Source organism: Triturus cristatus, chromosome 10 (assembly GCF_964204655.1).
Source record: "Triturus cristatus chromosome 10, aTriCri1.1, whole genome shotgun sequence".
In the NCBI taxonomy this organism is placed as follows: Eukaryota; Metazoa; Chordata; class Amphibia; order Caudata; family Salamandridae; genus Triturus; species Triturus cristatus.
This window is the reverse complement of record NC_140593.1, coordinates 637,218,873-637,245,351: the sequence shown is the minus strand read 5'-3', so window position 1 is coordinate 637,245,351 and position 26,479 is coordinate 637,218,873. Positions and strand designations below refer to the sequence as shown.

The 26,479-nt window shown below is 47.1% G+C and overlaps 1 protein-coding gene across 6 annotated transcripts in view; it reads left to right on the top strand.

The window, feature by feature from the left end:
- Positions 1–26,479, top strand: part of SMARCD3 (SWI/SNF related BAF chromatin remodeling complex subunit D3) — a 1,344,655-nt gene that overhangs the window by 770,436 nt on the left and 547,740 nt on the right. For all 6 annotated transcript variants that reach the window (XM_085632183.1, XM_085632187.1, XM_085632184.1 and 3 more), the window contains exon 8: positions 2,873–3,034. In XM_085632183.1, the coding sequence (XP_085488309.1) occupies positions 2,873–3,034 (162 nt within the window). The remainder of the gene's footprint in view (positions 1–2,872; positions 3,035–26,479) is intronic.

Below are 26,479 nucleotides of genomic sequence, written 5' to 3'. Positions count from 1 at the left end.
GTAGAGATTTGTTCCTCAGTGTTGACCAGTGCTCAATATCACCAGACAGCAGTGAGGGAACATTGGCCAACACTACAATATATGGGGTTGCTTCTGGAGGTAAATGCAGGTTAGAATGTGGGCCGCTAAGGTGTCTTCGATCCGAGGGCCGGCCATCTGTACTGTTTATGTTTCGGGGTCTCTCCTCTTGGTTATTACTTGCTTTATAAACTCGGGTTCTTATTGGAGCATGTGCAGTCTGGGCGTTCCTATGAGGCAGACCTTCTATCTGATGAGGAGTCTCAGTGCTAATCGAAGGAGGGCATGCTACCCCTAAGAGAGGCAGACCCTCCCTACTCACAGGTCTTACAGAAGGTTCAGGGTGCAGCACAACCCCCTTCACAGTGACGCCCTCAGCCCAGTTTTCCCCATGAGCTGCAGGGATTAAGGGAGCACTAGGTACTGTTTTTTCTAAATGCGCTAACCTAACCTCAATTTCAGTTAGCTTTTGCAGTATTGGGTCCAGATGAGCTGAAATCACAAGTTCCAATTTTTTTTAAAAAGCTTCGCTCTCCCGACTAGGTGATACTACCAATGATACCCTATCATCTGCATCTGTTGTTACTGCTTTAATTGCCCCCTGATTATGCTCTGTGTCAGCAGGTTTGCTCCTACATCCGCAACGTTTGAGCGGTAGATAATTTTGCTTATTTTGTTTATTTGACGCCTGCCCCTTTCTTTTCTTCGACGGCGGAGCGAGACTACCCCCATGATTAATCTGAGCTTTTTGACCCAGTGTGACAACTTTTGGCCTTACAGAGTTATCAGATTTTTCAGTTATATCAGAATCGTTAATAATTTCAAGGCCTGGGGAATGCGACTTATAGATTTGAAATGGGTTGGCTTCCAAACCTATTTGTGGAGCAGGGACATTAAGAGTAGGTCGATTATGAGGGTTTTGTGGCTCCAGGGACAATCTGCGCTCGGTGAGTTCAATTTCGTGAATGAGTGCCGATTCGGCCCTCAATGAAAAAGCGTCCAAGGTCTCACTTCCCCTTGTCGATTTCCCGATTTTAACCTGTTCATTTTGACCCCCCTCTTTGGTGACAGAACCTACAGTGATAATGTCACAGTACCTTTTGAAGTCAACACTGATTGAGTCCAAGGCGATGTAGAATTGTTAATAACGTGGCCCAGCCCGGCCTCCTTCGGCCTCTGACGGGCCCGCCCTTGGCCCGGGCTTTGCGCGGGTGCATCCCGGGTACTCCTGCGCGGATACCGCGCCATGGGAGCCCTGTGAGCCTTTTAAGCGCCTCCTGGCGCTTGGTGCTGGGTGGGCGGCGTGCGCGCTGCTAGGGCTGCTGGGAGTTGTGGTCCGGCCTCCTCTCACGAGACCTGGTGTTTCCTGGTGTTTCCCCCAAGTGACTCCGATGGCGGTAGCGGCTGCTGTGAGTTGTGGTCTGGCCTCCCCGGCCTCCTCTCATGAGACCTGGTGTTTCCTGGTGTTTCCCCCAAGTGACTTAGATGGTGGTTGAAACCAAAAGAATGGCTGGTAAGTAGAGCTCCCGCGCCGCGTGAGCCCTGTGAGCCTTTTAAGCGCCCCCTGGCGCTTGGTTGCGGTGTGGGCGTGAGAGCGTGAGCACCACTAGGTCTGCTGGGAGTTGTGGACCGGCCTCCTCTCACGAGACCTGGTGTTTCCCCCAAGTGACTCCGATGGCAGTGGCGGCTGAAACCAGAAGAATGCCTGGTAAGTAGAGCTCCCTGTGAGCCTTTTAAGCGTCTCATGGCACTTGGTGCCGGTGTAGGCGGCGTGCATGCCGCTAGGGCTTCTGGGAGTTGTGGTCCAGCCTCCCCGGCCTCCTCACATGAGACCTGGTGTTTCCCCCAAGTGACTCCGATGGCTGTGGCAGCTGAAACAAAAAGAATGCCTGGTAAGTAGAGCTCCCTGTGAGCCTTTTAAGCGTCTCATGGCACTTGGTGCCGGTGTAGGCGGCGTGCATGCCGCTAGGGCTTCTGGGAATTGTGGTCCAGCCTCCCCGGCCTCCTCACATGAGACCTGGTGTTTCCCCCAAGTGACTCCGATGGCTGTGGCAGCTGAAACAAAAAGAATGCCTGGTAAGTAGAGCTCCCCTTAGTCTTTATCATATACTGGCATAGCTCTCAGCATACATTCTAGATTAACGTGGTGGCTGTGCCAAAAAAAAAATACAGGATACCAGATTCACATGCATTTGTGTGCTCCGGGCAGGTGCCCGTATACTGCACAAGAAAGATTCCTGTCCCAACAATTACCCAAAGTGCATCATCATCTGTGCTTTCTATGTTGGCAGGGGCTGTCATTTAACTCTTTCTGTGCCCCATACTTGATGTAAAATGTCAGCCCTTCTTCTGTGTTTGTGCAACGTTCAGCTTTTGTTTTCAAAATCTCATCACCCTAGGTTGTTTCCTAATGTCATAGGTCAGCAACTGACCCCAAAATATAGAAAAGGCAGAAATTTGGTATGGAGTATTGAATAAAACAAGTTACTTTTATTATTGGTCTGCAGTTAGTGACTTTTCTTCTCTATCTAGGAGATACAGGAGCGATTCAGTTTTACCATGCTTACTTTTCTTGTCAGAGTTTGGCATATGTGTGGAATTTCAGCTGAAAGATCGGTGGCTTCCCTTTGCATTGCCATCCTCTCTGGTTCGTAATTTTTTCCAATGAAGTAATCATGAAGAGAATTGTGCTGCTATTTAAATGATTTACGTAAATGTTCTTGGTAAAATATTCTGTACCTTAAAAGTTGATATCTTGCAATACTGTAATATAATAGCTGCTGAAACTCTGCTGCAACACCTTCTAACACAGTGCCCTCACCCTAATTAATCTTCTACTCCTTCCTTTGAGCAGCCTCCACAGTTTAAGTTGGATCCCCGCCTAGCTCGCCTTCTTGGAATACACACACAGACCCGGTCAGCTATTATTCAAGCACTTTGGCAGTACATCAAAACGAATAAACTTCAGGATTCACATGACAAGGAGTATATCAACTGCGACAAGTATTTCCAACAGGTAATTTCCCAATACCTGTGCTCAAGCACATGAGATGGGTAGACTGTATTGTATTTTATTATATTATTGATGTTGTGCTTACTAATCTTGTGAGGGGCACTGAAGCGCTTGTCCACATGGGTGGCACGCTACACCATGTGGATGGATGGTTTTAAAGTGTGTTGTCTTTGCTTTCAACCTATGTGGGATTATGCATGGTGGCCACTGATGTACAGTTATAGTGTTATTGGGACACAACACTGAGCTCCTTACTGCTCCTCCCACGCTGTAATACTGCCATGCTGTTTGAGCGTTGCCACTCACTCGGCTCGTCACTATGTACGTTGAGCAGTGGAAGCGGCTGCCGTGCCTGTGCCCTCTGATTCCAACCTCAAATGGTTCACTGCGGGTCCACGGATCCTCTGATCATTGCTGGAATTTATTCTTTGACCACTCAGTGTTGGAGTCTACATCGACAGGTCGGAGTTTTAGAATACCCATGCTGCGGGTGGGAGCCTGAATCGGGTGGTGTCCCTAGAATGCTGAGGCGGCTTATTTATTCAAGAGCCCTGTGTAAGCTCCGAATCGACCATTCCTCCGGGGAAGCTGGGAGGTGCGTCTCTCTATAGGGCACTCATACCTTTTATTCCGATAGTTCCAAAGCATTTCTTTAATTTCATTCCTACAGTCCAACCCGAATTACACAGCCAATTGCAGGCATTCCTTCAATACGCGGTTGAAACGCACCACAAGACCATTTTTACAGGGATGATACACTGCAGTTCTATGATGGTTGACACCATGTTTTAGTAAGAAAGTCTGAAATTCTCCTGTAACAAACTACCTACCATTATCCGACACCAGACACTCTGGACGTCCTTCTCTCTTAAATATTTCATCACAAAACAACATTATGTCCGATGTTCTGATGTCTTTTGTAAATGCTACCTCCGGCCACTTAAAATAATAATCTACTAGCATCAGGGCATACTTGCCCTCCAACACTCTGCAATTGAAAGAACCACATTTATCAATTCCAACCCTTTGCCACACCCTAGATGAACTCTCTGTTGCTTTGATTGGCAATTCAGCCATTTATTATAAAACACAGTTAGAGAAGCACCATTTTGCACCGCTGTAATTACAGACCTTGAGAATGGCAGGTGTTCTGTGGTTCCAAGTGCCAAGGGTAAGGAGAAGGCAGCAACGGTGTTGTGGCTTGCTGCTCCAACATTGGTGGGTTGAATTGAGCCCTTTTTAGGTCTCGACTGGCGTAAGACTGCGCAGACATGCGCAGTCTCGCTGGCGAGATTTAATGTTTTAGGGTAGATTTCTCTAGTGGGCTTTAAGCCCCGTCCCTCGTTTCCATTGGCTGGCGTCACCGTTTATGCCAAACGGTGGCCAGCCATTGGAAAAGAGCGTCTAGTGACGTACACTTTTCTCTTTTAGAGCCGTCCCAGTTGGACTGGCTGCCCCGACTTACTGCTGGCGTTAAAGGTTTTCTTATCTTTATGGGGACAAACACATGGCTCCATAAAGATAAGAAACCAGTCATGCGAGTCAGTCCAACTGGGACGGCTCGCGAGCCAGTCCAACTGGAACGGCTCTAAAAGAGTGAAGATTTCCTTCAGCTCGCGGGCTCACAAGCGTGGATGCGAGCCTTACCTTGCCTTCTGATGCGGGGTGAATCCAGCAAGCCGGGCAATTCTCCTCTCCGAGACGCTCCCTGGTCCCAGGCCGAGCCTCACTTCTCTCTTCGAGCGTGGGAGAGCCCTCTGGGCCGGGGACCAATCCCAGCGCGGCACTGGGATGACGCAGCAGGAATCCTGGAGGGCTGGGACCAATCCCAGCGCGGCTCTCGCGTGGAGCGTCCAAGCTCAGGGAAACACTCTCTCCCGCTGGGCCAATCCCAGCGCGACAGAGAGATGATGTCACGGGGACTCGGCCTGCGGCCGTGAGCTTAGGAGCGGCGATCTCGGGGCCAGGGCCTGCGATGGCGGTGAATTTTGGCTTAAAGAATTTCATTTATTTGCACGCATGAAATTCGCACATATTGCCACGCGGCAGCTTAATAAAACAAAAGTAACTCCTAAGCATCTGCCAAGTGCGAGTTATCCTACCATCCGCCTCATAAATTGTTTAAATACGTGTAGTTCATTAAGGATTGGATGACCTCCACGGCATTAACCGCAGCCTGTGACTAACCGGCTGCTCATCTCACTAAAGGGTTACTCCAGCGCTGGCTTTCCCCGCCCCCTCGAGTTACCGAGCTTTCCTCGCTTAACCACCCTCTGCCTCTCTGCTGTCCAATTCCACGCCAGCGATCCACCCCTTCCTCTCTCGCCGAAATCTACTATCTAATTGAAGAGCTGCGATTCCTCATGTGAGAAGTTGATTTGTAGTTTGAACACGTGGCTCATTGAAAACAAGCATTGAAAATGCAATAGACCTCGCCTTTTATTAAGTTAATGCCATTTGCTTTGCTATATAATACCATTAGCAAAGCAAATGGCTTTAACTTAATGAAAGGTGAGGCCAATTGCATTTTCAGTGCTTGTTTTGTTTTATTATTTACTTTTAACTTATTTACTTCAAATCTTAGTTTTCTTTTAATTTGCAATTAAACTTAACTTGATCAGCACTCATTATTCACTGGTGCAGCCTTCCATTTTGGGATTGTACAAAAGCCCAACTTTTTTGGAGTATATTTATTATGGACTAGTACCGGATTCACCTGGACTCTTATTGCTTGATATATGCATAAAACCAGTAGACAGTTAGTAGAGAAGCATTCCTTCACTCTCTCTATAAAACAGCATGTTGATTCTTTTGCAAAGAACCACACCTTTTCCCAGTAGTTTAACTGTTGTTTGGTGTTTATTGTGTAAACGCTGTAGCCAACCAACCCCTGGCAGGAGCAGCCGTTCTCTGCCACCTGGGTTCCAGAACCCACATCACAGCTTCAAAGTTGCAAGAGCAGTCAGCACGAGATAAAGTAGTGCTGAAATACATACACAATACATAACACATCTTTTCCCCCTTATACAACAAAAAAACGAACAGAATTGTGATTAAAAATTGCATATAGAGTTTCAGAAACAGGATTATGCAAAAAAAACTAACATTACTCATTGACACACAGGGCCCATTGCGAAGGGCCAGGGGGGAAGGGGCCCCACTAGGTGCCCCCAAAATCACTTTCCGCCTGCCTTGTCATGGCGTGTGAACCACCATGAAAGGGCAGGTGCAAAAGGACATTGTAATCCCTACGGCGGTGCCTGAGCAGGCAGCACACCTAATGTAGGGATTTTTGATGGTCTGCTGGGCTTCTTGGGTGCATCAGACAGCGCTGGACTGTCCCTCCACCTGCTGCCTGCGACCACACGCATTGTAATACATTGGTTGGACCGCAGCAGCAAATGGCGGTTCAACCGCATCTGATGAGCTGTTGTATCTGGTCCGACTGCCATCAGAATGACCCCCTAAGTCATTTAACTTGGCAGGTTCTTTCACTGTTCTTTTACCCCTCCCTGAATCTAGCCGGGTGTCTCAACAGTAATATCATTTTTTCAATTTTCAAAAACCTTTATTGACAGAGTTGCACAGTCAAAGTACAATCTTGCACTGAAACAAAGCACCATGTATATAAGCACAAGCATATATCACAAAGGGGACCAATGGCTCATAACATCAGAAAGCGATAGCATAGTAAATGTTACGCAGGCACATTTGGACATGAAACAGTCATTGGCATGAGATGCAGATGTCTTGGGAAGGTAGATGGGCCCTGCTGGGAAGAGAAAGGCGCAGGGTGAGGAAGGCCGATTACTGTCCTACATCGGCCGCCGCCGCGGGCAGGGTGCCGGCGGGGATCGCGGGAGAAGAAGCCAGGCGCTGGGGGGAACGAGCAAGTAGGTATGAGATAAAGGGCACCCATATGTTAAGTGGGCGAGATCTGGCTGGCATAAGATCCCAGAATTCAGACAATAGGGTCTGGCAGCACGATGCATCCTCGAGCCATTGAGCAAATTTTGGTGCAGGTTTGCGACCTCGACACATGGAAACCCTGCGCCGCGCGAGGACAAGCAACATGGCAGTTAGACGGCAGGAAGCATCTGGGCAGAAAGCCAAGGAGGCAGAGTGGGGTGGTCAGGCCGGATCGGTGAGGTGATCTCTAATATAGCAGAACAAACCTCGTGCCAGTAATCAGAGACCTTGGGGCATAACCAGGCAAGATGAGCGAAATCTGCCGCGGGAGCTGAACATCATAGGCATCTGTCACTGGGAATAAGTCCCAGCTTGTGCAACTGAACGGGGGTGTGGTAGAGCCTGTGCAAGTATTTAAAATGGATAAGGCGCAGGCGATAATTAGGTGACAATCGCTTGGTCTGCTTACAACAGTATAGCCAATCAGCTTGAGGGATATCTATGCCGAGGTCCTCGCCCCACGCAGCACGAGCGCGATCAGTGGAGATGGAGGTGGGCGCTAGCGTGATGGCATAGAGTTTGGTTACCAACTTCCAAGGGGGGTAGGACGAATACAGAAACTCAATAGCGGTCATCGAGGTGGGAGGCAGAGGGAACGCAGGGTGTAATTCCTTACAGATGGCCCATAACTGATAAAAAAGCAGTGGCCATGGGGCCGGAGTCCTCAGCCAGGGAGTAAAACGTATCCCCCGGATAGAGATCCGCTACCGTATTCAACCCCAAGCGTGTGGCGTGCTTAGCCATGCCGGATGGTTGGAGAGGAGGAAAAACCGGGTGTTGTACTACCGGCATTGAGTTTGCTGAAAGCCAGGGGGCACCGGAGAAATGACGAAGACCCTCCCAGGCCCAGCGCATGGTCTCCACCGTGTCTATTTCAGTACGTGGGAGTTTGGCCGGGGCAAACAGGGCAGTGGTGAGTGTCCACGTGGCAGCGAGATCTGCCTCGACCGCCACATGCGGCTGGAGGGAGTGGGGTGAAGCCAAAAGTGCAGGAAGCTGGCCTGAGTACTCCTTGCATAAAGCTTGAAGTTGGGGGCGCCAAGGCCGCCACATGACATTGGGAGAGTGAGAACGTCGTAAGCGATCCTGGGTTGCTTACCGGCCCAGATAAGAGAGATGATCAGCGAATGAACCCTACGAAAAAAATGGGCGATGGGAGGAACCGGTATGTTCAGAAATAAATAAAAGAATTTTGGAAGGACGACCATCTTTGCTATGGCTATTCGACCAGCTAAGGACAGGGGCAACCGGCTCCAAAGGGGGATCTTCGACTAAAGCCAGTCGACCACACGACTGAAATTAGCCCTCCAGAGTTCGTACACGTCCCTGCTCAGCCAGACACCTAAATAGCGAGCGGGGCCTGATGCCCAGATGAAAGGATAGTCCGAGGCGAAAGGAGTGGTGGCGTCCGTGAGGGGGAAGAGGACCGACTTGTTCCAGTTGACCTGTATTCCTGAATAGCCATCAAATCGTATGATCTCGCGTCCTAAAGGACTAAGATGTTCCTGGGGATGATGCACATATAAAGTGATCTCGTCTGTATACATAGAAACCAAGAGGGCTCGTGCCGCAAACCCGAATCCCCTCTGTGTATGGTGTTGTCGGAGTCAGGCCGCCAGTGGTTCCATCACAATAGCAAATAGTAACAGTGAGAGCGTGCACCCCTGGCGGGTGCCACGTCCTATAGGGATGGGAACAGATACCATGCCATTCATCCGTAAACGAGCGGTGGGGAGAGTGTACAATAGTGAGACTTTACGAAGAAAAACCGAACTAAAGCAGAGACGTGGGAGGATAGAGAACAGGAAGGGCCATTCCAGGGTATCGAAGGCTTGGTGGCGTCAAGCAAGACGGCCTCCGCAGGAAGTGCTGGGTTGATTTGGTGAAGGACGGAAAAGATGGTCCGAAGATTATGGGAAGTTGCCCGGTATGAAGCCAGACTGATCTGGGCGAGCGATGAGCAGCATGAGAGGGAGAAGGCGCGACGTTAGCAGTTTGGCGAATATTTTGTTATCAATATTAATGAGGGACAGGGGGCGATAGGAGTCTCGCAATTCAGGGGGTTTATCCGGCTTAAGAAGAAGGATCAGCTTGACCCTGGAGTGAGGGTGGAAATTGGCCACTCTCGAAGGACTCATTATACATGGCGGCCAGATGCGGCACCAGGAGTGAAGCGAAAGTCTTATAAAAAGAGACGGGCAAGCCGTCCAGACCGGGGGCTTTGTCACCAGGCATGCTATTGATGGCAGCGGGTATTTCCTATTTAGAGAAGGGCTCGTCCAGATATTCCCGGTGATGGTTTTCGAAGCCATAAGAGCTTGAGGGTATCCAAATACTGGTCGAGGACCTCTTGTGAGGGGGCGGAACTTGCTGTGTACAGTTGCGTATAAAAATCCATGAAACACGCCTTGATCTCTTCCGGAGAAGTGGTATGAACTGGACCACCGTCCTGGAACGCTATGATGTAGGATGCAGCACGGGCCGGATGGCGAAGGTTGGCCAAGGTTTTACCTGGTCGATCGGCGTTTGCGAAGCGGCGTGCCTGGGCCTCTCTGCCAAGGAACGAAAGCTCTCTGTTGGCCTCCTCTGCGAATTCAGTATGCTTCTCAGGAAGGCGGGAGAGTGTATCGGGGCTAGGGTCAAGACCTTGAGAGGAGTCTAAGCATTTGATTTCGGATTCCAGCTCATTAGGAGTGTTCCGGATAGAGCGTAAGATCCCAGACTGTTTAGAGATGCATACGCCGCGAATTACGACTTTGAAACCCTCCCAGAGCGTGGAAGGCGAGTCCACAGAGCCCTCATTGAGCTCAAAGTAGTTGGTGAGTGTTTAGCAACAATCGAGTAGTCAAGAGTCTGGAGTATTTCCCAATGATACATAAGTTGAGGATGGAGGAACTTTCAAGTATTAAGATTATTTAAGTGTCATCAACATAGATATAGCAGTTGAGATTAAAGGAAGCTATGAGGTCTAGTAGTAATCTGAGGTAGATATCTAAAAGGAGGAGAGCAATGGTTGAGTCGTGTAGCAGCTGTAGAGTTGAATGGTTTTAAACGAAAGAGGAAACAATATGATGAACATTCTGCCAGACGGTAAGGGTTCATCCATTTCAAGGCTTCAAAACTGTTCCTTTAATTCCTAGATCATAAAGTTATTGAAGGAGGCTAGGGCGATGATCCTTATTAAAGAGTGGTGAAATCTCAATTAGCACTAGTGTAGCTAATCTGTTAGTCAACATTGTAGTCAGAAGGTTTTCTTCAAAGAATGCTGATATTTTTGATTGGTTGGGAGTTAAGGTCAAAGGCAGGTTATATGATTCAATTTGAATTCTTTTAGAAAGGTTCCAATCAGTATGGAATGGTTGATCATTGCCCGGTCTAGAATTGCTGCTAAGCATTTTAGAAGCATTTCCTTGCAACTGAGTCCTGGGCATTGGTCTGTTGATGATCCTTAAGATTTGCTTTGATGATGAAAACTTCATTTGTTGTTAGAGGTTTAAAGACAGGTGTAGTTTCAGACCATGATTTGTTTTTTTTGGCTAGGTTGGTGGATTGGCATTGAGGTTTGGCTGTTCTTTTTTTTCTTTTTGAATATAGATTTCATTTTAAATAACTTTTTTGTTGAAGTGATTAGCACAAGGTTTACATAGTTTCTTTGAGAGAATCACTTTCTTGTCTGTGCATTTAGTCTTCTGGAATCCAATGATAACTTTATGCAGCTTATTTATTTGGCATGAGGCTGCTGCAGTGTGTTGCGAGTAGTGTTTAGGTCGAGCATCAGCGATGACCTGTTGTATCTCTCTGTGTGGCTTTGGCAAGTCCACCCATAGCTATTGGCTATTAGCTACAGCATTCAGAAATGCTGGTTTCTTATTGGTTCAATTCTGTTACAGTCCCGTCCTTGTGTGTTTAGCTCTCTTTCCGGCGATTTCGCTCAGAGAGAATTTTGGTCAGCTATCACACAGTGCAGCATGTGATGACCTCTATTTCCTCCTCCCATCTGGCTATTGCAGGTCAGACATTGTTTTTTTTTGTAGTTGTATATAATGTGAACTGGACCCAAAGGTCACCCGTTAAGGAGGACACATTCATTACTTAATAGGCATGGGGATATTAAGTGATTTGCCCAGAATCGTGGTTTTCAGTCCGACTGCAGCTCTGCAGTGCAGTGCTGCTCGCACCCACTGCTGATTTTTTTTCCTTTCGCTGACGTTTCCAATTTGCTGCTTGGATTGACATGCTGCTCTCCCCTCGCTGCTCTGCTGCACTTTTCTATACGTGCCACTCGGTGTCACTGCTCTTCTCGTCCTCTCACAGACTTGCTCCTGTTTAACCTCCTACACTCACCATTAGGAATCAGTGCCCTCCTTCCCGCATGTCTCTTTCTCTTCGCTACTGGTCTCTTCGCTCGCACACGTCTGACATTTCTCCCCTCTTTTATGTTTGCAAATTTAAAAAATAACCTCTTTTCAGACTGGTTTATTTCATGTGGTTCGTTCTTTCATCCTTCATAGAACACGAACAGGAAGAGCGACACAAGTTTGTCATCAAAGGCCATCTCTTTGAAGACTCTTAATGTAAACTTACAGATACCTGACAAACATGTGCAGTGGTTTGTTACACGCTGTCCTTTGGGCTAGATTTAATTTCCACTATTCTTTCTCTGTATTTGAACAAGCGGCTGATGCTGCCTTTACGGAAAATTATTTAAAGGCTATGTTGTTTTTTGTTACCTTTCCTAACTACTGCCAAATCTGGGGTGCTGCAGCCTCTGGGGTGCTGCAGTACCTGTCACACCCCTAGACCTGCTCCCCCTTCTTCGTTGATTCTGTTGGCTGAATGAAGTGTGTAATAGCTACTGGGTATTACTGCAAACGTTATTTCTGTTCATGATGTCCCCACCAGCTTTCCACTGTCCACAGAAATTAGATTTTTCTATTGAGTGAAAGTCATATTAATCCTGTACATGAATCTTCTAGAAAATTCCAGAGCAACAATTTCCACATGTCACAATATCGATGTATTAAAATTTAAATTTCCAGTGCAACTTCTTATTTTTGGGGAGGGAAGCTAGCCTTTTTGGTTTTCGTGCAGAGTAACACTGTATAACCGTTGAATTTTACCTTTCGCATTGAAGTGTCTTTTGACACCTTTTCCTGCTGAGCTTTCAGTGTGGGCTCATGTGCTCCTCCTCTTCTCTCTGCTCTTCCTCTTCTCTCACCCTGTTTTGTTCTTTTTACTTTGTTAAGCTTCGAACGCTACTTCCTCACTACTTTTCACTTTGTTATTCCTCAAACATCACTTCACCTGCTTTTCTGCACAGTGTAGCTGGAGACACCTTTTAGCATATTTCTCCAGCAAAGGCTTGACATTTTTTAGGTCAAAACAAAATTCTTTAAAGAAAAACGCACAATAATATTCTTGAATGCTTGGTGTTTCAAATATTACTCGATTTGCCCTGCCTATAGTTATTTGAATTGTATCTTTTCCACTGTAAGATAATTAGTTTTAAAACAAAATGCAGCTAGAGTTTAGGGAGAGCCTTCTTCTGACAACCTACCTAAGATAGATGGCAGTGGAAGCAGGGTACTGTTAAGTGTGGACTTGACAATGTCCAACCAGGCAGTGTGTAACAGAATGCAGACAGAATTCTATTGTAGTATCCGTGACGAGGCCCGAAAGCACTCATGGGTGAACAAGTAAGAGGTTACTCCATTTACTGTGCTTGGTTGGTAAAGTGTTACTTTATGTTGTGGCCTTTGTAGGAAACAACATGGTGTCATGGATTGGAACAAGAGGGGGTGTTCTAATTATGTGGCGGCAAACTTGTAGCTACTTTTATACATGCCGTTTGATGGTAGCAAGGGTTAGCAGTGCTCAGATGATGGACCATGGTCAAGAGATCTGGAGCATCAACATAATGAATTTGGTGTGCCCAACCATATTTTGCTACCCAAGTCTAGATAATGGTGTATCTGAATTGATGAAATGTCTAACATCATCCTTGGTAGTAGAAGGATGGAGTAGGCTGCCACAGGAAACGTTTCAAAGTTCTCCAGATGATCAGTATTTCTGCTCGTTTATAGTTGGATTTCTGACCACTATCTAAAGAGTTGAGTTTAATATCAATTTGTTTGATTCTGAACCCTCTGGGATCTTCTTACTCTGGATTTATTGTTCACCTAATTTGTCATTAGGAAATTTGCCTAGATTGTGAGAGCATATTGCGTGACCTAAGATTCACTTCATGAGGAGAACGTCAGGGAGTTCCAGGGTGGTGACGTGGCTTTTATAAAACACTATGCAACTGTGATCAAACTGTAACTGAGATCCTTGATTATCAATTAGCACCCCAACTCTTGTTATCTATTGAGGTTTGTAGGGTTTGGAATAGAAATGTAATGCTGGTTCGTGGAATTAAAACCTCTAATGACCTGATATAAGTAACTGCTCTTACATTTTGTGTGGTCAGCATTGCTTTCACTTTTAACTTAATTGTTTTGTAAAGTGCTAGAGTGTGACAGGAAGCTACCTCCTTGTGCTTAGAGTCAGTCAGACCTGCAATCACTCATTGTGCCACCGTGTGCCACGGGATATCGGCTCCCTTCACACTGTCACCTAGTGAGGAGCTAAAATAACATGGTGACAGGGAAAACGAGATCAAAACCATGGTAAACAGTACATTTTAAGGTTGTTTTCACAGGCTTTGAACTGTGTATCCTACAAGGGGTATGATAACACCCCAGGACATTGGCACCAGCCTCAGCAAGCTAATTTTCTGTTGTTTTTGTAGGAGGAGATTTGTGGACGGGGTGGGAGAAAAGTGCCTCTTCGGTACTACTCGGCATGAGGCCCTGCCCCCTCCAAGGCCCCGATCCTCTCCTAACATGGGTACATTTTCAGGTCAAGCCGGGGCAGTGCATGCGCTGCCCTGCGTGGCATGCTGTATTGAGGTATAGCATACAAGCTCTGCCCATTTCCCCGCCTATATCTTCAATTGGCTCCTGTTACTGTCCTTTCAAAATTGTTGCTTTTCATTTGTGAATAGGCTTAGTAGTCCCTCCTGAGTACCGCCTTGTCTGCATTTGTAAACTCCCATAACAACTGGACATTTTACTTGTGTTGTTACACGGTCTGCTTTATCTAGTCGGTGAGCACTATTTTCTTTAATGATCTTCCATATTCCACCCACGATGTCTCAGCGCACCACCACCTATTATATTGTTATTAGTCATTTATTTTTTTCATTTCCAGTGCTTTCACTTTAGGGGCCTCGCTGCCAAAGCTTTCTTTCTTTCTTTATTTTTGCACTTTATGTAAAAGCTCCCCATACGGGCTCTCAATTTAATGTTGGCCGCGTCCCTTTCTTTAGAAGCTGCTCACTGTAACCTGAATGCAGCAAGCAGCCTCTAAAGAAAGTGGTGCGGTCACCATTACAGTGGTCTCACGTTTGCGGGAGATAGAGCTGTTGATATTAGAAATGACAATGCCTTTTATACGTGTTGCTTTAAAAAACACAAAAATAAATGGTATTATCATTTACAATGCCAACAGCTTAAAATCTTGCAATTGCGAGACCTATTGCATTGAAAATGCTTGTTTTCTTTTGCCTACACAGCTGTCTTGCAGATTCCGGAGTGGTTCTGTAAATCCATTGTTTTCGTGTTACTTTAGATTTTGTTTCAAAGCCTTTCAAGGGGAATTCTGCTAGACTTTAGCAATGTTTACCAGCCAGGTTTCCTCATAGGTGTATTGGATGGGATCAGTTTGAATGGTAAAAGATCTTCGAAGATAGTTGTCAGGTAGCAGTGGAAATGTTTAACTGTTTTTAGGGTGGTTAAGTAGCTGTAGGAAACATATGTATGTCCTGCCTAGATGTGATAGTTGTGTGGTAATTTTATGAGTAATTTGGTTTAATTGCTAAAGGAAAAGGCATAGAATATGGGAATGAAATTAGAGTATGGTTGATCCACCTGGCAGATTAGTAGCCAATTACTGCGGTTAAATTTGGGGAGCCAAATACTGCATCAAGTGTATGTCCCACTGATTTGGTAGGCCCCGAGGTTTGCTGTACAAAGTTCACTGACTCAAGGTTCTTGAGAGGAACCTTTGCTTGAAATGAGTAAAATCCCCAAACACAAAGAGTTTTGTTCGTTTTAAAGTAATCTCAGCAACGAAGTCAAGAATGATTGTAGGGATGGTCTGTAGATTAGAAGAAAGGCACAAAGAAAGGTCGGACACAGTGAGCATTCTGCTTCAGTGCCCTTTAACCATATAAACTGAAGGGCAGCTTTGTGGATGATTGCAAACACGACTGTGGGCATTTTTCCTCAGCGACCTTATAGAGTATCGTATTCTCAAAACACATGGGTTTCAGGGAGTGAAAACTCATGTTGCAGGACATACCCTTGATGGAATCTTTTCAAATTATTTGGACTTAAAGGTCTACGATATCCTACCTATTATATGGTCAGACCAAAAAGCTGTGAATTTTAGCTTAAAATACGACCCAGCAACTTTTATCAACAATAAGATTGTCCGAGGTTTGAAAGTTCAAGCCTCGAATAGAATTAATAAAGCAGACCTGATTGATACTTTAGATAAATCCTGACCTTTGATTACAGAAAATTCTGAACTAGCTGTATACAAATGCTCTGAATGGATAAGGACTGCACTCACCAAAAATTGGCGCCATGAAAAACTATTAAAAACTACAGAAGCAAGCCTTCTGCTCTTTGTTTTTTTCACTGTTAAGCAATTAAAGCAAAAATCCAGAAGGCAGGAGAGACCAGGTTGTCCCAGGCAGGATATAAATGACAAAATATGTTAGTGATGGCCCATTAAAGAGCAGCTTACTGCTGCTCATTTTTTCAGCTCAAAACAAAGCACTGTTATCTCCATAAAGCTTCTTTTGGCCAGAGCCTCCCCCCCCCCTCCCTGGGATCACTTGAGGCCCCCTTAGGGGGCCCACCCCCCAGTTTGATAACCCTTGCTTTAGACCCTAGCGGATTGATTTCAGTGGAGTGGGTGCTAATAGTTTCTCGATTAGGAGGCCTCTGGAATTACAGGCAGCGTAAACCATCTCGCCACCAACTGGAATTGTGCTTATTAGTACTACATTTCCAGATCTGGGACCCCTCTCCCTCTGACGTAAAGATATAAGGCCCAACTCCTTTCCAAGCAGGCCGCAACCCCATTTTTAAATAGGCCTCAACTCCATTTTCTGTATTTTTAGAAATTCATCAACATGACTGCCTGTGAACTGTGACTGTGAAAGTGTCAAGTTATTTCGATATAGACATAAATAAAACACCTGATGCGACTTCAGTATGGAACATGTGCCTAGTTATCCCAATTTTGAAGTCAAACAAAGAACAATAACCAAAACAGTATAGTCTTAATTGTCGTATTGTCACCTTATTTGTTATTTAGAATGCATCCTAAACTAGCAACTTGATGTTTCTCGATTATATCAAACATTCTAGCGGTGACATTGCAAATTCCATCTTTGATAAGGTACAGTATATAAGGACTGTCAGGAGAGGTCCTTTGCCCAGATTATAGTGAGCAAGACACTTCTAGACCAGAAGACGATCCTGCCTGCCAGAAACGCTGCTGCCGTTTTACAGTTTCAACTGAAAGCTGATATCGAGCCTGTGCCCAGGAGGAGTTGATGCTGATGCTGAACATGAGTTTGCCCTTCGCAGGGAACACAGACTTCTTTACTCCTAATAATTCCGGCATTTTGCCGTAAATAAGGTATGCAGTGCGGTCATCCCTTCTAATAAAAGCTTGATGCCTGGTATGCTCTCCTTGCGTAGCGCAGTGAAGTAGATTTTAGGGTGTTATGTTTTTGGATGACATTTTAAACAATGTTAGTAATGTTAATTTTATTCCCGTTGTTTGCAACATGCATTAGTGTTGTTTTTATCGTATCCTGCGTGGTTATTTTAGATGGGCACACCATGCTTTTTAGTTTAAGTGCCTTTTTCTTAACACATCTTGTTTTTGCATGATTGAGAAGAATGAAAAAGGTTTGCTTCTGATCACCACGGTGTCACTGAGACTGTTAGTAACTCAAAAACTTTGACCCCACTTCAACTATGCATTGGGTGGGGTCTGGCAGGGCTACAAAAACCTGTCTTTTACATTCTGCATTGGTGCACTGCAGGGGCAGATCCTCAATTGGAGCGGAGGAGCGTCGCCCCACTTAAGTGCCCCCCAAAGCCCCAGAGAGGAAAACTAAAATGTTAATTCATTACCATTATATTTTTCTTCGTTCCATCCTGAACAAGCCTTAGGACGGGGCGGGCCGCTGCTGCTGAATGGCAGCAGGGAGGAGTGATGGACAGAGGGCTGCCTTTGCACTGTTTAAAGTGCGCATGTGTCTTTGGCTGCCCGTCTTGTGATGGTTAGCCACACATGCACACTTTACACCTCTCAACCCAGCTGTCTTAAGACAGCTAGGTTGAAGACACGTGCATGCATCATGTGCGCTGGGGAGCGCTTTAAGAGGCCGCTCCCACCAATCAGGGCACTGCTCACATGCTGGTTAACAGCACATGAGCAGGCCAGGATTGATTGAGGTGAGTTTGCTGGGGCCTGCACTACAGTCACAGAAGACAAAGAGGATATTGTCTTCACTATCAGTAAGTGTTTTACGTTTTTATTCTGTTTGCTCCCATCCCTCCCAGCCTCCCACCCCCTCAGTAGATGCCAGCTGCCAGTGGTAGGTTGGTGTTTTCGTGTTTACTGTTGTTATCCCTTATATTTCTGAAAACGATGACTAGAAATGACAAATGCACACACATACACAATAACTGTGTCTACTCTTTACAAGTTCAAATTTCTCTCGATTTGCACATCTTTGTCATCAATCTTGTAATGTGGGATGGTTTTAAGCTATCTCAGGACGACTTTATTATGGTCCCCGATTTGCTCTTGTGCTAAAGCTTATTTGTTTTCTGTTCGCCAGTCTGACCCAGTGACCCTTGGGTTGTGCGTGCATTAACATTTATTTGATTGCCGGAATGTGTGATAGTAGTAAAACTGACTAATAATGGTCATAAAAGAGGGGCGGAGCTTGCCTGGCTCTAAGATGTGTGCGAGCTAAGGGAGCTCCGCCATTCGCCACTAAAAATCCGTCAAAATCCGGATGCGCTTCACATCATCTACTCCCCCAGATTGAACTATTGTCGTATTAGCGCCTGAGGGACCTGGGGGATCCGGCGATTCCGGCGTTTCAAAGGGCTGGCGGCTTTGATTGCCCCAGTCACTTGCAGCCGCTGCTGTGACGTGTGCACTCTATGTGCTCTCGGTGCTGGCGTGAATAGGAAGCACGTCTGTCCGACTGCCCATGGAGCCGAGGGTGAGCGACCGGATGACAGCAGTGCGTCACCTGAGCCCCGGCACTAGAAGAGAAGCCGTGCATTAAAGAATAGCGACCAAGCCTGCCGCAGAGGCTGGAAGGCTCCGAGGCCGTGAACGGAGAGTGCGGCCTACCTCAGTTCATGTCAGAACCCAGCGTGGATGGAGGCGCGGGGTCTTCACTGGATACCGGGTGCAGGCACAGCGAGCTAAAGATCCTAACAAGCAGTGTGAGACAGTGGGTGTTGATCGACATGATGCAGAGCCATGCAGGTGATAACTGAGGCCCCGGCTAAACTAACATGCACGTGAACAGGCGGTTGCGTGGCACTCGCTGCTGTGTTGTCCGGATAGAACCGTCCCAAAGCGCTGTAGTGGACTAGTGTATGTATTGGAACTGCGAGAGGCCTGCTGGGGACGAGAGTCTGATAGGACCTTGCTGACAGAGCCACAGACGGTCATGCATGACCGCGCTCTCGCTGGGAGGGAATAGCAATTGTAATATTTCTGAGGCGCTTTGGGATACCATTGCTTGCAGAGAACAATATACTAGAAGCGGAGCACCTAACAAGCTCATTAGTGGATCTGAGGCCCTGGACAGATCTGTGGCTCCTGACGCATGCTTTAGCTGCCTATAGGGATGTACAAGAGTGGAGCGGCATGATTACACCTGTTGTAGTAACCCCGGGCTGGCGCACATGCTATCGTGCATGTCTTAAGGCGCATTAAACTCCTGTTTCCCCGGTGCAGTGTGCATCCAATCTTATTGCTACGCTGGAAAACAGAAGATCTAGTGGATTGGTTAGTGCAACACTGTATGATGGGCAAAACAGACAAAGTCCAGTCTAAGTTGCAGTTCGACCTACGAAAAACTCCCTGATCACGGGCGCACACCCCTACTGATCCTGAAGTCACATCAGATGACCAAGAGGCGGACGCGAACCTGAAGTAGATACTACGCACTATGCAAGAAAGCCTGTCCAAAATAGACAGCAAAATAGATGCTTTATCGTTCCGTATGGGCAGAATGTTCGAGCGACTGGACAAGCTTGAAGACTGCCTCAATATGGCGGAACAGAGAATATCAGATGTGGAAGATATTGTGAAGGCTGGCTCGGAGGCAGACAAATCAAGAGATAATTTTACAGGCCCTTCAAACAAAGGCAGAAGATCTTGAAGCGAGGTCATAGCGGAATAATATCCGCATGTTAGGGTTGGCGGAGTCCTCAAATATAGGGAACATGGAGCAACTTGTGGAGAAACTACTCATCACTGTTCTGCGCAGAGAAACTTTCTCAGACATGTTTGTGGTGGAGCTCGCACATCGCTCCTGGGCATCTCGGCCAGTCCCAGGCAAGCCCCCACGCCCTTAATAGCAAGAGTGTTAAATTACAGAGATCGCAATGCCGCCCTCAGGAGGACATAAGAGTTTGGTGCACTGCGACACGAGGGCTCAGACATCCCTATTTCCGGATTTCACGCTGCAAGTTCAAGAGGCAAGACGTCTGTTCATTCCTGCCAAAAAGCGCTCATTTATTTATTTATTTATTTGCACATTTATAGAGCGCTCTAATACCCGGAGGTGTCCTGGCGCTAGAAAGATAGACTGGTGTGTTGAAGCGTGCTTACTGAGTGAAGAGCCATGTTTTTAGACCTCTTCTAAAGGCCATCAGATTCTGGATTTGTCTGAGCGCAGGTGGAAGTTTATTCCAGGCCTCTGCAGCCCCAAGAGAAAAACTCCTGCCTCCCCAGCGAGCTCTTTTAATTCTGGGGACCGTGACCAGAGCCAGTTGTCCTGACCTCAGAGTTCTTGCTGGTTTATGCCAGCAGAAAAGAGATTTCAAGTGCCTAGGTCCCGAATCGTGGAGGGCCTTAAAGACCATGCAGACTGCCTTGAAAATGATTCTTTTACGGACCGGCAGCCAATGAAGCTTGACCAGCTCCTGAGATATCGAGGCAAATTTGGGTGTGTCAGTGATTAGGCGAGCGGCTGCATTTTGCAGAAGTTGGAGTTTTCTTAATACGCTCTGCTGGGCGTTTAGCATCAGGCTGTTGCAGTAGTCTAGGCGTGAGAGCACTAGACCCGTAACTATTGTTTTCCTGTGTTTCTTCTCAAGATAAGGTAATATTTTCCTGATGGTTTTGAGTATGAAGTGGAGGGAGGAGGAAAGAGCACTCACCTGGGATTTAAAGGTCAGGGAGGTATCCACCAGAATACCGAGATTTTTCACTTTGTCCACCGGATCTGGGAGAGGTCCCATTTCATCTGGCCACCATCTCGGGGACCAAAAGTTGTCTCTGTCACCAAAGAGCAGAACCTCGGTTTTTGAGGAGTTCAGCTTAAGGCAGCTTTGTGCCATCCAGCGGCCAACTTCAAGCATGCAGTTTCTGAATCTATCGGCAGTGTTTTCTGTGTTGCCGGGAAGGAGGGACACCACAATCTGTGTGTCGTCGGCGTAGGCCGTGAGTTGAAAGCCGAACGATCGGATCACCGGGGCGAGGGTGGACACATATACATTAAAAAGGGTTGGGCTTAGCGAAGACCCCTGGGGGACTCCGCAAGGAAGCACAAAGGAGTGAGATTCGTGGCTGCCCAGCGCCACTGTCTGGGATCTGTCAGACAGGAAGGCTTGTAAGATTTTTAAGGCCTTTCCCTGAATTCCACAGGCCCTCAACCGGTTCACCAGTAGCTTATGGTGGACCGTATCGAAGGCCGCAGAGAGATCCAATAGGATCAGAGCTGCTCTACCCCCTGTATCCATCACCTGCCTGATATCTTCCATAGATTTAATCAGGGCGGATTCCGTGCTGTGCCCCTCTCGAAAGCCGTGTTGGGAGGAATCCAGTACATCCGCAGATTTTAGGAAGGCGCTAAGTTGTGCGTTCAGGTAACCTTCTATTATTTTGGCCGGGAGGGGGAGTCTGGCAATCGGGCGATAATTGTTCATCTCCGTGATGTCAAGATTGGGTTTTTTGAGCAGGGGTAAGATGGAGGCTTGCTTCCAGCTAGAGGGATATTCCCCTTTCTCCAACATCTGATTGAAGAGGGGAGTGAGACCCCTGGCAATTGCGTCTGGTGCAAGTTTAGTTATTGTTGTGGGGCAGGGGTCATGAGGGGAGCCTGATTTAATTTTTAGTAGGCGACTTCTCACTTCTTTTTCCGTGATGGCCGGGAAATATTGAAGCGTGGGTTCAGGTCTGGCGGGATCGGGGGCCCCCCTCGGTGAAGAAGTCCTCACTATCCTATCTAAGGGGAGAAAGATGTTTTCCACCTTTTCACGAAAGAAGGTTGCCAAACTTTCGCAGAGTGAGAGGCTTGCTGGAATTTCAATGGGTTTGGGGTTTGCTAGGGAAGCGACCGTGAGGAAGAGTTCTTTAGGGGTATTGGTAGCATCTTCTATCTGTCTCGTGAGAAAGGCTTTTTTCGCTTGAAAGATGGATTCTTTGTAGCGCCTTTGTTCCGAATTAAGCGTTTTTTTGTCTGCTTCTCTATAGTGCATGCGCCAGATTTTTTCAAGTTTTTTGCACCTTATTTTGTGTTCCCTTATTTGATCTGTGAACCATGGGGCGGCAGGCTTGGCCCGAGTGGAGTGGATGGTTTTAGGGGGGGCTAAGAGTAAACAAGCCCGGTCCAGCCAGGTAGTATAGGTCTTAGCTGCTTCCTCCACATTGTTCGGAAGGGGGGGTAATGTAGTGTTTAATGTGTTATCTAGCGAGTCCCCAGTGATGTTTTTCCATTTTCTCACTTGTTTCGGGGTGTTTCTCTTGTTAACTGGTTTTTCATAAGTGGTGAGAGGAATAGAGAAGTGGATTGCTGAATGGTCAGACCAGAAGACTGGTAGGACCGAGGAGACTTTCAAATTGAGCTGATTAGAGAAAATCCCGTCTAGGGTGTGTCCTGCTCTGTGAGTAGGATCCATTACTAGCTGTAGCATGTCGATCCCAGCCAGTAGGTCGATAAGTTCCTGGGTGTCAGGAGATGTTTTGCATTCCAGATGGAAATTAAAATCACCCAGAAGAGTGAATCTTTGGGAGCAGGCTGCTGCTTCTAGTAATTTACTCAGGGCTGCTAGAAATCTAGTTTTCTCGCCCGGGGGCCTATAAACAAGGCCTCCTGTAAAGGACTGGTGATTAGAGAGGGTAAAATTGAACAGCAGAGATTAACCTAGGTCAGAGGGACCGGATTGAAAGGAGCCTCTGGTGTCTTTGTGATATATAATGGCTAGGCCGACCCCTCTCCTTTTGTCCCTATTTTGAGTGTAGCAGATAAAGTCCTGTGGGGTGGCTTTAACTATATCTGGACCTGATGCTGCGTCGGTCCAGGCTTCCGTGATGAAAGCAATTTTTATGCCTGCATCCTGAATGTACTCGGCAACTTCTGAACTATGCTTAACTAGAGACCTCGTATTGAGGAGGAGGCATTTAGCCAGGGGGTAGTTGGTTGTTGGGCAGGTGGGCTGATCTCTTAGTTGCGCAATTGGTGACCAGAAAGGTTTAAGCAAAAGTGACGAGCACTTGGCGCAGTGGGAAAGTGTAGGAGGGAGATTGGTCCCGGGTTCCCAGATGTTGCAGTCCTTACCAGGAGGTACGATGTTTAGTGCTAGAAGCGTGTCTCTATTGTAGACAAGCCTGGGTAAAAGGTAAGGCGCGGGAGCGACAGGGGGGCTGGCCCTGGGCGCGGGTCCGGCGCGGACGGGCGCAGACGGGCGCAGACGGGCGCAGACGGGCTCGCCTTTGGCGAGCCTTCGGCGCGCCGTCGGCGCGCCCGCTGCGCTCGTCCGCTTCGCTTCCTCGTGAACTGAACCTAGAATATAGCATGCAATACCCAGCCAAGCTGAGAGTCAAATCAGATGGAAAGGTGCATTTCTTCACGGACCCCAAGGCAGTTCTACGTTTCCTGAAGGACAAGGACCTTGTCACGAGGAGGCGGGGGTCCCCAGGTGGTTCCTGCCCAAACACGGACACTGTCCCGGACTCTGATGAGGGACGAGGAGAGTGATGTGAACCCAGCTGAGGATATAACCAACGCTCCTGGGACGGTGAGACCTGCAAGGAAGGTGGTTCTTCAATGCCACAGGGACTGTTGAACAATGCTGCAACATGAATAAGTATTAATCTCCTTTTATGTCAACAGCACGGATGGCACAACGGGTTGTGGGAGGACTGCTATAGTGAGAAAAGGCGCACTAGACACTAGTTCACTTCATAAGGCCATCAATCTGCTCGCTGTGGGGTCTTAACCAAGAGGGGGAAAGATGCAATTGCTTGGAATTTAACTCCTGTGGGAACATTGGTGCACCATAGTATAAAATATGTGCTGACAGAGTGGTATCGAAACTCAGGAGAGATGGCAACATCTGCCCCCATGTGTATCACACTGTTCTATATCGTTGTTTATTAAAAAGGGAATTGGGGGAGGGGTTTTCTGTAGCTATGGAAGTTGGGGGACCCCATAGCGTGGGAGGGTTGTTTTCTACTGAATGCACTGTTTGGTTCAGATTTGAGAATTATACACAGTAGTCTTGTACCAGGTTTGTGACATGTACAGTGATCTGAGTTTCAATTCTGATATGCACATCAAATGACACCTGCGGGCAGTGGGACGCGATTCTTGTGGCTTGTGACCTGGAATATCCTGGGACTGAATGACAGCTGTAAAGTTAGGAGAGTAGTAGCACAGTTAAGGAGGCATTCAATTGATGTTGCAGGAGACAAACTTGAATGTGGAGCGCAGTGGAGCAGTACATCGCAAAATGGAGGTCTTCTGTTACGCAGCCAAATATACCTCTCACACTAGAGGGGTACTGCAATGGCAGACAAGAAATCAGGAGTGGGCATGACAAGACTGGTCAGAGACCCAAATGGTAGATTTGCAGTTGCTCTCTGTAGCAAGGGAGACCTTAAGTTTGTCTTGGTTGGCATATGCGGCCTGAACCACGACGATCCTCACTTTTATAGCTCACTAGAGGTGAAACTAACACAATGGGCTGGGCTCCCACTGCTGTGAGGAGGAAATTTCAATTGCATACTTGACCCAGGCATGGATAGATCGAGGGGCCAGCCCTGGCGTCCAGCAGTGGCGGTGTTTGCCATAGTGGAGTAGAGGAAGCTTATTGGACATCTGGAGGCATCGATGCCCATCAGTCAGGGGTTATACTCATTACTCCTCAGCTTATGACACACGCACACGCATCGATTACTGGCTGTTGTCTGGGAGCTTGAGCGCAAGGGTGGGAGCTTGCACACACCTCCCCAGAACATACTCCGACCATTCCCCAGTCCTACTAACGCTGGAATATAGCTCACCAAGGTCCCTGCATTCATTTGGCGATTTCTGCCATACTCACTATTGGATGCGGTTTTTAAAGCAGAACTGACGAAGGCAATCGAAGAGTTCTTCACAAATAATATAGGCCCTGTCCCAATGTTTGCCACGATTTGGGAAACCATTAAGGTATACATTAGGGTAGTAGTGATCTCTTCACACGTAGGTGTCCTCTGGTCCATATGAGGCAGGTTGGTGACTCTAGAAAAAGAGCTTGGGAATACAGAAAGGGCACTCTCAACAGGTATGGGGACCCACAACACAACACAGCGGAGCTCAGGGAGAAACTAGCTGAATTCCAAGATACGGCAAATGACAATGTTATGGGGAGCAGGAGAGGCCAGGAGCTACACTAGCAAGGTTCCTGGGACCTCCGAGAGACTTGGATAAACTTACAGATCTGAAAAACGACGAATGGCACACTTTACACACTCCAGAGGCAATCGCAGATCATTTCCATGCTTATGACCATGCATTATATACATCACAAATACCAACTGATCATAGCTCTCTGGATGACTACGCATCGTATATTAAAATGCCGTGGCTAGTGAAGGAACATAGGGAACACTTGATGGCCCCCCTGAAAACAGCCGAAATCATTAAAGTGCTGCGCAGTATAGCAGCTGGCAAAGCCCCAGGAGCAGATGGACTGACAATAGCGTTTTATAAAGAGTTTCAGGATTTACTGATCCCCCATCTTCAAACGTTATATGAGTAAATGGCGGAGGCAGGGATGAAGCCTCCCTCCTTGTGAGAGGCAGTGATAGTGATGCTATTAAATGCGAGCAAACAACCCACTCATTGTTCCTCGTACAGACCATTGTCCCTGTTGAACATAGATACTAAAATCTAGGCAAACTGGTTGGCGCCTATATTGCCAGGTATTATTCGCCCAGAGCAAGCGGGCTTTGTTCCTAGTCGAAATCTCACACAAAACCAGAGAACGTTAAGAGACTGAATCCAAAGGTTAAGGCCGCTGCAGTATTTCCCGATGCCGAGAAGGCCTTTGATTCCGTGGAATGGGGGTTTATGTTCGCAGTCCTGTGCAAAATTGGCATTGGAGATGTTTTTCTAAGCTTGGTTTCTGTCCTATATACATCACCCATTGCCAGGGTAAGAATTGGAGATGCTGTTTCTAAAACATTTAATATCACGCGCAGCACCAGACAGGGATTCCCTCTGTCTCCCCTGTTATACGCGATTGTGGCAAATTGTGAATATCATTCTCACAGGGGGCTAAGGTTCCCAGGGTATACTCTGAACATCTCTACATATGCAGATGATACCTTACTGTATATTCACAACCTGGACGAAAGCCTCTCCCCCATATTGCGTGAGGTTGTCCAATTTGGCGGGCAATTGGGATTGCGCATCAACTAGGACAAATCAATTATATTCCCTCTCACTCCTGCCACTGCAGCACCACTTCTGGAGTTCCCTTTACGATGGAACACTGACTCAGTAAGATATTTGGGTATTATGATTCATACTGATCCTATGGTAGTAAAACGGGACAATTATGAAGGCGGCGACGCAGAGATTATCAGATGATGTGGATCGGTGGCTTAGGCTTCCGCTATCAGTAATGGGAAGAGTGGCTTTAATGAAGATGGTGGTTCTGCCCAGGTTTCTTTTCCTGTTTCCTGTTTCAAGACATACTAGTTCTACTGCCACGCACTCTCTTTAAGGCAGGAAAAGCAGCCCCAAATACGGTGGGACTCACTTACCTTAAATTACGAGCTGGGAGGATTGGGCGCCTCTGACTTACAAAAGTACTATAGAGCAGC